This window comes from Thunnus maccoyii, chromosome 6, assembly GCF_910596095.1.
Source record: "Thunnus maccoyii chromosome 6, fThuMac1.1, whole genome shotgun sequence".
Lineage (NCBI taxonomy): Eukaryota > Metazoa > Chordata > Actinopteri > Scombriformes > Scombridae > Thunnus > Thunnus maccoyii.
Genome location: NC_056538.1, coordinates 12,260,772 through 12,275,485, shown reverse-complemented (window position 1 = coordinate 12,275,485; position 14,714 = coordinate 12,260,772). Strand labels below are relative to the sequence as shown.

Below are 14,714 nucleotides of genomic sequence, written 5' to 3'. Positions count from 1 at the left end.
TGTGTGTGTGTGTGTGTGTGTGTGTGTGTGTGTGTGTGTGTGTGTGTGTGTGTGTGTGTGTGTGTGTGTGTGTGTGCGTGGGTCCAGGGACGTTTGAATGGAGCCCAGACATCAGGGGTTTCTAAAAGGGTTTATTGTTCTCCGTTCACCATGTTTATTTATTTATTTGTCAGCCTCAACATGTGTGTGTTCATTCTGTATGTGCATCTGTATGATGTGAGTGTGAACTGTATATTATCTTGTGTGTACGTGAGTGTGCTTTTTTGTGTGTGTGTGTGTGTTTTCAAGGGGATGGAAATAATGACTTCCTCATGGGATTTTAGGATTTGCCCCCTCTCCCACTCATATACCCCTCCCTCTATCTTTTTTGCTGGCCTGTGTGCCTCTTTCTCATTGTGTCTGTTTACTCACTCTCAAATACCTACTGAAACACACACTTGTTCACTTGTTATCTGGATGGAGCAGTTTTCTTCATTCATACAGAGAAAGGAAGCTGTGTGAGAGAAGAGTCAAAGTAGCAAAACTGCTCTACAGATCCACATTTTTTCATCACAATAAATATCTGTCTTCTGTCTCTATGGTAGAACACAATATTGGCTCGACTTTTTGCCAGAAGGATTTTACATTTGCTTTTCTAGACTGCTGTTGTCAAAGGTCACCTGAATGTCTGAAAGAAAAAAATCATTAAAGGGATAGATAGAGTTTGGTTGGCATATGATTAGAGCCACAATGACTAGTCGATTCATCCATTGACAGAAAATGAATTGACAAGTATTTTGATAATCTATGAATCGTTTTGAGTCATTTTTTAAAGAAAAAATGCTCCAATTCTCTGGTTTCTTTAGTTTTCTATGATAGTAAACTAAATATCTTTTGATTGTGGACTGTCGGTCAGATCTCATAAGACCTTATTGGTTGCAACTTGGGCTTTGGGAAACAGTGATCGTCATTTTTCACCATTTTCTGATATTTTAAAGACCAGACGACTAATAGATTAACTGAGTAAATAATCCACAGATTAATTGAAATAATCTTTAGTTTAGCAACATAAATTCACCTCAATCAACATGTTTATTCCTACTGTCAACAGTAAGATTCATTACTTGGGCCCTGTTCTTCAAATGTGGTTTAACTAATTCAGGATAACATGCTGTTATCAGGCTAAATCTAATCCTGTTAATTCTCATCCAGATAATTTGTTTATTTGAAGGCAGTTTGAGGATTGATTTGTTAATCCTGGAAGAGGAGTAGAGAGTTGAAACCATCTTCAGCATTTATATTATTGGCTGAGTGCTGATCATGTGATTGCTGTTAGACGAGATAGGTCTGTTGGGAACTGTCCCAGCATGCACTGAGGCAATAGATTCATGGACATAAGTCTCATTTTATATGTGTTCCTATTGTTACCACTGTTATTCTGTACTTCATTGTGCTAAACAGTGTTTCTACTGTTTCCACACTGTCATCACCAATGAACAACCAAATATTACCAGTGAATGTGGTTAGACTGTGAGCGATGTTGCAATGAAAATGAAACCATATCAAAACATCTCAAAAATAAAAATGAAACCTCAAAAAGCAGCTTTAACTGCATAAACATGTTTCAGCAAAGTGAGTTCTGCAGTTCATCACTGAATAAGTCATCATTCAATAGGTTTTAGTGTTCACATGACAGATTCCCATTGAAATGTCATTAAATGCCAAATACTCTGGCTCCATTGGTCTTTTAACAGTCAGAATCTTTTAGTCATCTTTTTGCTCAAAATATCTCAAACAACATTTGGATTGACTCATTTTTCATGAACAAACTTTCATTTAGTTGCTATATTTTATCATGTATAAGTATAAGTAACTCTTGATTATAATGATTAAATTGAGATATTTACACCGATAGATTATAGTGAATTATCAATAAGCTGCATGTTCTCATCTAAAATCACCATTAAATCAACATTCTTTCATTATAAATCTGAGAAAGTGAGACATTTGTATCTGAAAATGAGCTCATATTGGATTTGGGTTTAAGGACTTGTTGCCAGATTCGAAGAACTAAAAGAAATCCAGACTCATGTCAAATTGTCAACAGTCTAATCTGGATAACTAAGTTATCCACGCACAGAGAGTAGGGTCCTGGAAGAACTCACACAGTACATACACACACTGCCCAGCCATTCTGTGCGCGATCCACATTTTTAAAAGCTGTGAAAACATGGACTAGAGAGCAAAAGAGGACAGGCATGTGTCTCATAACTCAACCCACAGAAACAAGCAGTGAAAACCTGCTTGCACGGATTCTAATCTTTCAATCGGTACCACATTGAAGCCTGCAGATCAAATAGCAACTGAGCCATTATCCCAGGAATTTTGGCAAAAATCAGTGAAAAATATTGTCACCTGAGGAGAAGCAACATTTTCTCAATTTCTGCTGGTTTGGTCACTGTTTGACTTTAAAAAATGAGAGATGGAAATCTGAGGATCGTGAGAGACTTTTAACACATTTATGTTTGTAAATGAAAATGTTAAACTAGACTTAAAGCTACATTTGTTATTAAAAATTGTTAGGAGGCATTTTTAGGTGACAAGAAAGGACTAAATTCAGTGTATGTTAAAAAAAATAGAAGTTAAAGAGGCTTTAAAAGAGAGTGGTGGTGTCATTAGTCAACTCTGCCATAATGCATGTCCTGTGTGGATGACCTGTATCTGGATTATAAGAAACTAAAACTAAGAAGGACATAATGTAATTTCATGTGCTTCTCTGTGTCTCTCTCTTGCCTCTCCCTCTCAACTCACCCGGTCGAGGCAGATGGCCGCCCACCTAGATACTGGTTCTGCTTGAGGTTTCTTCCCATTAAAGGGGAGTTTTTCCTTGCCACTGCCGCCAAGGGCTTGCTCATGGGGGAATGTTGGGTCTCTGTAAATTAAAGAGTACGGTCTAGACCTGACCTATGTGAAAAGTGCCGTGAGATAACTTCTGTTGTGATTTAAATAAAATTGACTTGACTTGATTAAAACCCCAAAAGCTGATTTGTTGCAGTGCATGCCACATTACCATGAATGGTGTAGATGCTTCCAAGTTTTCCCGTATGGCTACCACCTGTGGGCATTAAACCAGTTGGAAACACATCATACATGTTCTGCTGACAGACCTGTAAGCACATCACTTCGATGTGTGAGTCTTGTGTTTTGTGTATCGTGTAAGTCTTATCCTGAAGTAATAATGATAAAATTTCATTTTCCCATGAAAGTGTTTTTTTTTGTTTTGTTTTTTTTTTTTTAAACATGTGCAGGTTGAACAAATTGTGTAACAAATGTCGAGTCATTCTCTAGGACTCAATGTATTCATGATGATTCATCAGGGAAATAAATATGCTCCATTGTCTGTTATCACCATAAAATCATATAGCCCGTGTTTTTACTTTGAGATAAATACTGTGAATTGTTTCCCTGGCACCACAGGAAGAATTTTGCATTGCAATAAAAGACTGATTCATGACTGATTGCATGAAAAGCAAAGAAGTTAAAAGAAGTTCAGTAGAGTCCGCTGGGAATGTTGCATTTATGGTATTACCCTCATTTTCTCACTTTAAACCAAGCGGCAACCCCCAGGGCTGGAAAATAAAGCCAATGCGGAAGTGCCAAAAACAGTTCCTGCAGTTCCTTGAATGGCCACTTGAGGCTGGCTTCAGAAGCGAGTCAATCCCCATAGACCCCCATGCTAATATGCCCAACTTTACAGCAGAAATAAACATGTTTACAGCCTGGTAAAAAAAAGCGGTTTTGTCTTTGTAGCTAATTTCCCCTTTCATGACAACTGTATGTGGGGTGATTTTTTTTATAATTTGCCCATTTAAATGTTATTAAGCCATTAGGACGCAGCTACTTTGACTGACGCGGCTACCTGCTAGGTGGCTTCTTTCAGCAACCAGGCTTCATTCAGCCTGCCTCAGCGCCACTTCTTTTCCCATTTTGGATTAGCCGGAAGTCAGGCACTGCCAAGATGGTGACGGCCGGAGCCGCCCACTTTGAGCTTCAAAACTGCTCTTCAGAAACCAATGGGTGACGTCACGGTGGCTACATCCATATTTTTTACAGTCTATGCTTAAAACACAGTATACACAGATAAAATGCAGCCAATCATCTACATCAAAGATGGTCCTTCTGTCAAGATGACACGAATATTTTTGTGACATTCTGCTAATCTAATAGGATCTATTAATTGTTGGTGAGGGGGATTTACTGTTACAAAATACAGTATTTTGTTCATTTTAGTTTGTTTTTGTGGAATTATTTTGTTCCTCCACCAGTGTTTTAGAGCATCAAACCACTGAACAAAACTGATCATTTTGTTCAGGGTCTCTATTCAGCTGTAACTATTTAAACTCTGCTTTGTTAAAGCAAAGATTGAGATAAGTGGAAACACTTCTTCCTTTATTTGTCAACAAACGTGTTTATCAGATCCTCAACCTGAAAAGGCTCCATCTCCAGGGACAAGCAGTGTTTTTTTGGAGAATAATATCTGCATCAGACATTTCTTTAAACATCTTAAAAACTTTTGCAGTGCCAAAGCAGAAAGTAGTGTGACATTAAAGTGCAGAGACAAGTCTTATTGAGGAGGTCAGGGCGGATTTACAAAGTATTTGATTTGAGCCAAATTCTTGATTTTGACATAGGAGAATGGGGTTTACATTTCATCTCAACTGTCAACGTTGCATGTTAACCAAGTAGTTTTACATGTTGAAAGCCACCTTAAAATGTGCATGAGTAATGACATACTTTGTTGTTTAAGTGTGAGTCATTGAAATGCCTTTACACCAAGGGATTATATGATACCAAGCGTTTAGATGTGTCGACCATGCTTCCTTTCTACTGACTCAGCAGTCCGGGCATGAGCTGCTGAGTAATGTGTCTGTTTGGGACTCATCATAGTCTGTCAGCATCACCCAGGAGTCGTGTATCCTGTGGAAACCGTATAGGATAACGAGGTAGTTCAAATAAGAAAGAACATTTTGTCGTTCACACACAGACAGAGAGAGTCTGGAGGGGTGAAGTTATCTAGGTGAAAGGGGAGGATGGTCTTTGAGTCTAAACTTTGCAGAAAAGACACTATACTGTATGTGTGTGTATAGTACTATAAATTGTGCTGGGATGCATCTGGCCTGCTGTTATAGAACATATTTTATGATTTAGATATAAAACGTTTATAAGCATGAAACATTTTGAGTCATATGTGCATGTGATGAAAATCCTTACATATCTTTCTTTGCACTGTGGTTACTGGATCTCTTCCAGAGAGCTGGGAAGCCATGTTTCATACAGGCCTGAATGCTTTAAATTACTTTTACTGTGTTGCAGGGGGGATTCACTCATGCCACAAAAATGTGCAGAATACCAAAGATATGGGCTTTTGGGGAGAGGTTTGTCTCTTGTCTCTTACATTTTGATTTGACAGTTTCTCCCCGCCCTCATCCACCTGAGGTTATTCGAGCTGCATGATATACGACTTTCGGGACAATCATACATTTACGTGAGTGTTGCTACGGAAAACACATTTAAGTCGTAAAGCTGTCCACAAGGATCCCTATGGATGTCATTTGTGCTGATCTCTGCATTTTTGGCTTGTACAACCTCCCTTGCATAAGAGTTTAAGGTGTAAAAGTTTATGTTGGGAACCAGAAGTTATGTCCAGACTGAAATATATCAACAACTAAAGAATATATTGATATTAAATTTTGTACCGACATGTACAAAGTCACGATGCACAAAGAAGATGAATCCTAAGGTTGACATTTGTGGTTTTAAGTGAAATATAACAGCTATTGGATGGATTGCGATGAAATTGAGTAAAGACATTCATGTCCCTCTCCGAAGGAACTGCAGTAACTTTGGTGATGATCCTTTAACTTTTCATCTAGCATCCAATACTACAGTACAAATACCTGCAACACTAACTAGCCTCAGCTGTACTTCCTGTTTAGTGCTAATTAGCAAATATTAGCCAACACGCTAAACTAAGATAGTGAACATGGTAAACATTATACCTGCTAAACATCATCATATTGTAAGCATTGCCATTGTGAGCATGTTAGCATACTGACATTAGCATTAGCACAAAGCACAACTGCCTAACTCATCAGGAATGTGTGCTTGCATGTCTGTGATTGGCCAACACAGCACCTTGCTGCAAGACGTCGCGTTGTGGCAAAGGTTGACGTTGACCCGTTGTGGTGTTTTGCCGAGCCCTCTGCGATGACACTCCCGCTGCGTCAACACTGCTGCCATTCAAATGAGTGAGAAGGCTGACAGAGCTAATGTCTGAATGCCGTTTTGATTTAAGTAACAGTAGTGGTCTGTGTTTTCTTCAGTCTCTTATGTTTCATCTGCTTATTTCAGTTTAAAGATATCTTGATTCACTTGGGGCCCTCTCTTACTGACGTTTGGGGCAACAATGTCTTTGCTTGTGTGTAAATTTCATTAAAATGATTTACACATTATTCAGATTTCAAAAAGTTGGTTTTGATGCATTTCCAGTGTTGGCAGTAATACCTTCAGTTCATGGTTTTGTCATTGCTGTGGGTTTCAATGCTTTTGTTACCACTATGTCTACAGCGAAGACAAATCATTTGAGAAGCATTTTTCCCATGACTCAGCCTGTTCAGTGTGCTTTGTGAGCTTTACGGAAGTATCTTGCACTGATATTGTAATATGGCAATGACATAGAAAGAAATCCAATAGCTTTTTTTTTTCGTTTTGTTTTGTTTTTTTGTAACCCACGTTGAGATTATAATGTGACACTTCATAAACCCATGCACCCAAAAGAAAGTCCACATGTCCCGTCCTCTGCCTCTTCACACAATGTTAACAATAGTTTGCCAGTATGCAGATTCTGTTTTTTCCTTCTTGGAAAAATGTCTGAGGAGCCTAAAAAACGTTGCCTTTGTGTGCAAAAGAACTAAAGGTCATTACAGGATATTTTACTGAGATTTGTAAGTCATGATGGTGGGTTGGGTGTGTGCTGGAATGAGGGTATAAAGGTCAGATACTACACACACATACACACACACAAATAAGGTGGTTTCATGCTAAGGAAATTTAAAAAAAAAAAAAAAAGTATATTTAATCAGTAATAAAAAGAGTATACAGTAGGTTGTCTCACCCATGCTGCCTATGATGTGTGTGTGTGTGTGTGTGTGTGTGTGTGTGTGTTTGCCTGAGGGTACAGTATAAGGGCTGAGTGTACTCGACCAGGTAAGCTCTATAAATCCTCCTCAGTGTGCTTCTGTGCAGACTTTCGTCTCCTCCTGCCTTTTAACATTCCTCTGAACAGTCCTGTAAATGCTACAACATCAGCTTTTCTGTTATTAGCAGCTCTCTCTTTCTGTACATGCTATTGGTCTTTCATCTGTCTTTTTATGATGATTTGTGTTGTAACCATAGAGAAGGGTGTGTGTGTGTGTGATGTTATACAGTATAATCTATGAGTAAAGGTAAGAGAAGGAGGCATAACAAGAGCATCTGATCCATCTCCTGAATATTTATGTGCACCCGTCCTCTGCCTCTGTACACACTGAACAGTCAGTCCTTTCTCTTTATCAGTCTGTTAGAACATTAAGCCTGCAGAGCACATAACCTGTGGTTAAGGTGATTTACAGCTGTGTGAAACCATTTATTCAGGTTCTTGCTGTGAGATTTAATTGAATGTGACAGAAATTCACTGCTTATACTGTAGTTCAGATAAATAAACCATTTCCAACTACTAGCTGTTTTACATATGAACCAGATGTTTATGATGAATGCTGTAATTTAGTTTCAAGGTGTTGAAGGAATGACAATTCTGATATTTATATTAACATTTTTTATGCAGTATTGATTTAGTTGACATGAATAATTAGGAGTAATTTCACAGTACAGGGAGTACTGGAGAAATTACCTTCCTCTTGGTGTTGGTCTCACAATAATGTTGTTCGTTATGGTATTGCTTGAGTTTTTACCTTTTAAAGGGGACAAATTATGCTTTTTGTGATTTTCTGTTATTTTTATACTGTTCAGTTTAAAATTTAAGGTGAACGTATATAAAAATGTTCCCTGCCCCTGAACTGAGGGGCTGCTTAAAGGTTCAATATAAGATAAATAAGGATTTTTTAGAACTGTAAATCATGCAAAGATATACTAGTAGAGTAACAGAATATAAATATAGACCTGGAAATATGCATGATACATGACCTATGAGACTATTTCCCTTCTCCATGCAACTTAAAAGTAGGCAATGTTGTGCTAGAAATCTCTACTCAATTCTTTTGGGTTCAAGACAGCTTTTCTTGTCTTTGCTGTGTTCATATTTTAGTATTGCTTAAATGGGATTTGTCCTTCCTGCATTCATTCCTTCCACCATCAAATGTCGATCTATTCTTCCATCTTTCTGCCCATGTTACACTGTCTTTCTTTCTTCACCCTCGGGGTTCCCATCTGTCCTGCAGACACTGTAAATTCAATAAAAGATTATTAGAGTAAACCCCCAAACATCAACACCACTTATAATTTGCCCCATTGTTGAAACCCTGCGGCATCTGTAGAATCATCCTTTATTTTATACTACTTGCTTAATTAGCTCTAAAATTTTTCTGTGGTTAAACATCACACTTACAATATCCCTTGTTGTCTGGCTTTTGGTTCATTGTAGGACACAAAAGCCATTGTTTGAAATCTTGAAATGTCACCAATAATGAACCTACCATCTGAAAACAAGGGTCTTTGTTCAGTGATGTGAATCATTTAAAGATGTTTCATACGTGAGTCAAAGGCTGTTGGGTAATGCCGTGGGTTTTGTTGGGCTGCTTGCTGATTTACAAATGCCTTTATGCCCAGTAATGTGCCTGCACTGACTTTCCTTTTTCCTGTATCAGCATGAATGAAGGAGTATTGACAACAAATGGAGAAAGTATTATTCCAAAACACAGATGATGTATCATAATTGGAAAGTATTTTCAGAGAAATATTTGTGCACATATTCATGATGTTGAGCCAGACCATAGTCAGTCAGTTTTTTCATTCAGAGAAAGGTGACTATGAGCACGTGCTTTTTTCAGGAACACGTGACTTTACACCAAGTTAAAACATTTGCAAAGCTATAGTTTCTGGTGGTGTGAAAAGTGTTTATTTTTATAGCTGGAGTATGGTATTTGAACCAGCTACTGTCCTGTTATAACACACTCATCAGCATTGTTATCGTGGCTCTGCCATCTTGATTTTCACATTTATCAGCGAGTACAAGTTGGTAACTGTAATATGTCCGAAACAGATTGGCACAACAGTACGGTTTGACATGTGTTTGTATTTGGGTGACACACAAAGGTTTCCCTTGTCAAGTCAATTCACTTAAGTTCAATGAAGTTTCATTGCCATGACATTATGGACAAAAAAGCATGAAGTCAATAATACACACGAAAAATAATGATATACAGTCCTTGGAAGGAAGTAGCTACTGATAACAATTATATAAAGTTGGAATTACACAAGATCAGAGACACAAATATGGAAAATTCAGTGTATTTTATTATGTTAAGACTGCAACTAACAATTAATCTCATCATCTGAAGATTAATTTCTTAGTTAATTGATTAAGCATTCAGGAAGGACTGGAATTTTGTGTGTAAATTTCCAAAATTTCCTTTCTAATGTCTTATTTATGAGAAAACAGACACCATCTCTGTCCATTTCTCTCTCTCTACAGGTAACCACATGCTGTTGCGAGTGTTGCCTTCAGTCTACCTGAGACAACCAGATACCATCCACCGTCACCTAGGCAACCTGACTGTGATGATGTCGCAGCTTGAGTCTCCAGAGCAACAACACCTGATCAGACTTGTTCAAATGGTTGCTGAGCAACATCCACTTGTGAGTGTTTGTGCAGTTTTATGTCAGGAATAAAGCACAATGAGCTTTGGATAAAGTTTCTTCAACATCTGCCGACTGTGTTATTTTTCATAACTGCATGGGCCAACGTGGATCATCCCATTTATAGCACTGTCAGTGTAAATATTGTGTTGTCATATGATGCAGCATCACACCCAGTAAATGAAAATGTTACAAGGACCTGTAGATTAGCTGTTAGCTGAAATAATCAGCCTTCTAGCTATATTATCTAGTATTATTTAAAACAGTAATTAAGTAGTTACTGTATATCTGAACGGTGGGGTTATCTGAAAATAATGCACTATCCCACACAATCAGAAATTAGTTTCTGTGGCAATGGCGTAAATGTACAGTATTTTTGACTTGGCTTTGCCTCACAGTGCAGTATGTGTGTGGCCTTTTTGTAACATTTTTTCCCATGAGTCAAGCTTAATCAAACTTTTTACCGTTCAACGATGCTATATCCAGTAATGAGCTCGTATCGAAATGCAGGGAAAAAACACTGGAATGTAGTTAAAAGTGAGGAAATGGAGCAGTGCATGTGGACTACACATATCTCAGTAGGAATTCCCTTAATCCTGCATATTTTGGAGCAGGGCTGCTGATGCTCAACTTGAGGGGAAAGTACCACATACCAGCAAACAAAGCACATGTTGGTTAAACATGAATACTCTCACGTCCTGGAGAAACAGAACCCGCCATCTGGAGTTATTCTAATCTCCAACCCCCCACACAGACACACTAAATATTTCTACTGTGATTGTAGATGCATTCATCACAGCAATGTCCAACTAATCTGCTAACTGTTGTTCACATACTGTAAGTGACGCATTTTTGGAAAGATTAAAAATGACAAACTGGAACGAGTCAAAGAACAGATGATGTTTGATATTAACATGATTAATCAGAGCAACTGACTCATAAAGAAGCAGCAGGAGGTTCAGCAATGGCGGGCATTGTTAGTCTGATCCAAGTCCAGTGCAGTCCAGTGTGACCAGTCCAGATAATGAGGAGAAACTGTTCATTCAAAGAGTTTGTCCAGACAGTCCTACAGTCAGACTTTTGTTTATTATTAGTCACCGTACTGATCAACTCGCTCCAAGGTCACTCTTCTCACCTCCAGCCCTCATTAAAATCACATCAGCCCTCTGTTTGTGCCCAAACAGTGACAGAAATGCTGTTATAATTAAAAATAATTATAAATAAAGCTTTATTTTTATCTTCCGTGCAGATGTTGAGCCCTCAGGTGCCTGCGTTGGTTAGTTACCTTGGAGACCAATCCCTGACTGAGGCCCTGCTGGGTGCACTCGTGGACGTGTCACAAGCCAGCCCTTCATCACTGGTCAGCTTTCTGCCAGCGCTGAGGATTGTGGGACAACAATGCCCTGCTCTCCTGGGTCATGTGGCCAAAATCCATGGTGCTGTGGGCATCATCAGTGAGGTACAAACACACACAAATGAACATGGTTACTTTACACTCTTTTGCAGCGCTGATTTGCACTTGATACAGAAAGTGGACATGTAGACGTTTCAGTAACACTTCAGATTTACTAGGCGGCATGTTTGCATACAAAGTCAGTGGATAGACAGGAATGAATGCAAAGAGACATAAGTTCATTCTAGTGAATTGACACATTTGTGCAGGTCAAAAATGGTTTGACTTAAAGGAAAACTTGCAATTAGTCCCATGCACCAATTAAGGAGCATAAAGAGATAAAGGGAAAAAGAGAAAGGCTGGAGAAATAAGTGGAGTTCCTTGAAATCAGTCCAACTCTTAGCTTCAGAGTTGACACACAAAAGTACACACAGTTTGTGCACGTTGTTGGCTATCTATAAATGTATGTTGTCGGTGTATTGTCTGTTTGTAGAAATTAAACACGAACTGCAAAAACCTGCCAGTGGTTAAATTCATGCAAAAATAGCAAAGTAAAACATTTTAATCTACTTCTAAGTCTGTCTGGCAGTGGGGATCCACACACACATGCGCTAAAACAGACAGGAGTGATTATTTTAATGAGTAGGGAGGAAGGCTGCACTCTCACATGACTTGTTCTCTGTTGTCCTGCCAAGTATAAAACAAACACTCAAACACCGGACAGGCCAGGCGGATCCGGAGGTTTTGACTGCTGTCTAACACAGCAGTGTTCATTGGGAGCGTCTGTCTAAAACAAATACGTGCTGACTCCTCTGAGGGCTCTGCGAAGTGAGAAACTGTTGTCCCGGTTGAAGGAGAGAAAAAAAATTTGTGAAGGAAGAGTTAAGGAACTGTAACACACTTAAGGGGGACATTAACTTCAGGAAAGTATTTTGTTCTACATCAGGTGAGAAAAGTAAAATCAGGTGTATTACAGAGAAAAATATGTTCTTAAAATAAGGAACAATCTCTGAAAAACTGAACTGCATCATGTGTGACAGAACGTCCTGCCTGGTATTGTATACAAGTATTTACTGGCACTAGTTTGATGCAGTAAAAGAATTTGTTTCTCAATATTCTACATGTTGTGGAACAATTCAAATCTATCAACCTTCAAATAATCCAAATAAGGCTAAAAATGTCCCATGAGCCTCTTTTTGGCCAAACCTTGGGTTAAACAGTCGGCCGCCCTGCGGACTTGGCCGCTCATTCTCCCCTAATGGCACCTTGTTTGAAGTAAAAAGTGGTGTTTCAGTCATTATTTGACTGTGATTGGAGCCCTCTGTTAATACACTTCAGCTGCTGATTGCAGGTTAATAAGCCCAGCAACTGGAGCAGACTGCAAGGTCACATTACTGCTGACTGACGGGCAAGAGAAGGAGGGAGTGATGTAGTCTGAAACACACATGCATGCAGTGGAAGGTCAGTCATTAAGTCTTGTCTTATCAGCTGCCTGGCTCTTTTTGAGAAGAAGAAAAAACTGAGTTGAGCTACATCCATTTTTAGCCTCACTAGCAGCATGGCTCTAATGCCAGGTTCAGACTATATAACATAGCCCGACCTGACAGATGTAGGGCGTCAGGACCAAAAATGGGCATTGATTATTTTATGCAGTGTAGTGCATCATAGTGGAAAACAACCAATGCTGCATCTGGGACGCCTCGTGATGTTGTTGTTGCTGCTCATGCTACTAGATGGAATTGTGACACAGAGGTAAAGTTTGTGGTGCTATGGCAACCAGCCAGCCAGTATCGTACACACTACACTGCTTTGGACGCCATTGTTTGTTTACATTCTCGTTCCTTAAAGAATTAGAAAATGGCAGTCCATGGCACCTCCAACTGATTACATCATGCAAGTCATGAAAGACAGCAAGCTATTATTGGTCAGGTACCAAGGTGAAGTCTGTCATATCTCTTGGCCAAGTTATAGAATTTATGACTCTATAATCACCTAATTTGACACAGTCAGGCAAAAATATTGTGTAGTCTGAACCTGGCATTAGAATGGCAATGGTTGACTGGTCGACCCACCACTTTGGTCCAGACTGACATATAATTATTGGATAGATTGCCATGACATTGGGAACAGATATCCATGTTTCCCAGATGATGTGATTTTGGTAATGTCCTGACTTTTCCTCTTGTGCCACCACAAATTTGATGTTTGCGGTTTTAAGTGAAAGTCTGAACATTCATTGGATGGACTGACATGAAATTTGGTACAGACGTTAATTTCCTCCTAACGATAAATCGTACTGCTCACTGAGCTGCTAGTGTGGCTGTAGTTTCAAGTTTCAAGTTTAATTTGTCACATACACATTATTAGCACAGTAGCAGTGAAATGTTTTCCTGCTGTGCCCCTACCCCCATTGTGCAAAGAGATACATGCAAAGAAGTTTAAAACACGATATAAGATTGAAATGTAAAACAGTGCAAAATTTAAAGCTGGTGTGTGGTATTTTTGTCTCCCCCCTCTGGCAGTGAGAGTAATTAAAAAACACTGTCAACATGTGCTCCGCCGTATCCTACTCCATTTGCTACTGTTGTGGCTGTAAAACGGTGGATTAATTGTTTTGAGCGTCACACAACCCCTGCCAAATGACTCATTTCATTATTGGAATTTGATCCATTCGATCCAATAACATTTGGAAAGTCTAGAAGAGCCACACAATTAAATTATTTTATCCCTATTTAAGTTAGCAGAGAACTAACCGGAAGTTAGCAGACTCAGCTGGTGAAAGTCTCTAATGAAGATTGAGCATGAGCAGTATACATTCATCTTGCCAGTATGGGAATGTCAAACCCAACACCAGATACCTTGTGCAAGAAAAGAACTAGTGTAGAGAAAAAGTCTGTAGACTCTTGTTCATCTGAAAGTTTAAATTAACACTTATAAGTCTTTTCTTTATATTATCTTTCTTTGCCATCTGAAAGTGGTTCAGAGTAGATCCTTCTGTTGGCCAGACTTTAAAAATGCTATGATCTGTGTTACATAACAACACAGTAAATGCTTGCAAACCTACAAGGACAACAAGACTTGAAGTCAAGGCAAGAGGATGATGTAAGACATACACCAGAGAGTAGACTGGACATATTCTACACAACCACACGTCCATCGGATTAGCATGCCTGAGATATGTGTATGGTGTAAGGTCTGCCCATAGAGATAGCTACATCAACTTCTGTTGTGCAGACTAAGTAAGTAGTAAAGAATTGTCAATGCAACAGTGTGTAATAATAGGTAGGATGAAGTCACACATTACTGTCAGTGTGTAATGTGTGTGTGTGGAGTGATGAGGGTGACAGCAGGAAAGAATGAAGGCTCCCACTCTCTCTTTTCCCCTGGGTCCATTTAAGGCAGTTTAACGACAATTTGGGGAAATTAGCAA

The 14,714-nt window shown here is 38.9% G+C and overlaps 1 protein-coding gene across 9 annotated transcripts in view; it reads left to right on the top strand.

Moving 5' to 3' along the window:
* The window catches only part of veph1 (ventricular zone expressed PH domain-containing 1), a 94,394-nt gene that overhangs the window by 32,591 nt on the left and 47,089 nt on the right, over positions 1–14,714 (top strand). For all 9 annotated transcript variants that reach the window (XM_042414597.1, XM_042414596.1, XM_042414598.1 and 6 more), the window contains 2 exons: positions 9,728–9,891; positions 11,141–11,350. In XM_042414597.1, the coding sequence (XP_042270531.1) occupies positions 9,728–9,891; positions 11,141–11,350 (374 nt within the window). The remainder of the gene's footprint in view (positions 1–9,727; positions 9,892–11,140; positions 11,351–14,714) is intronic.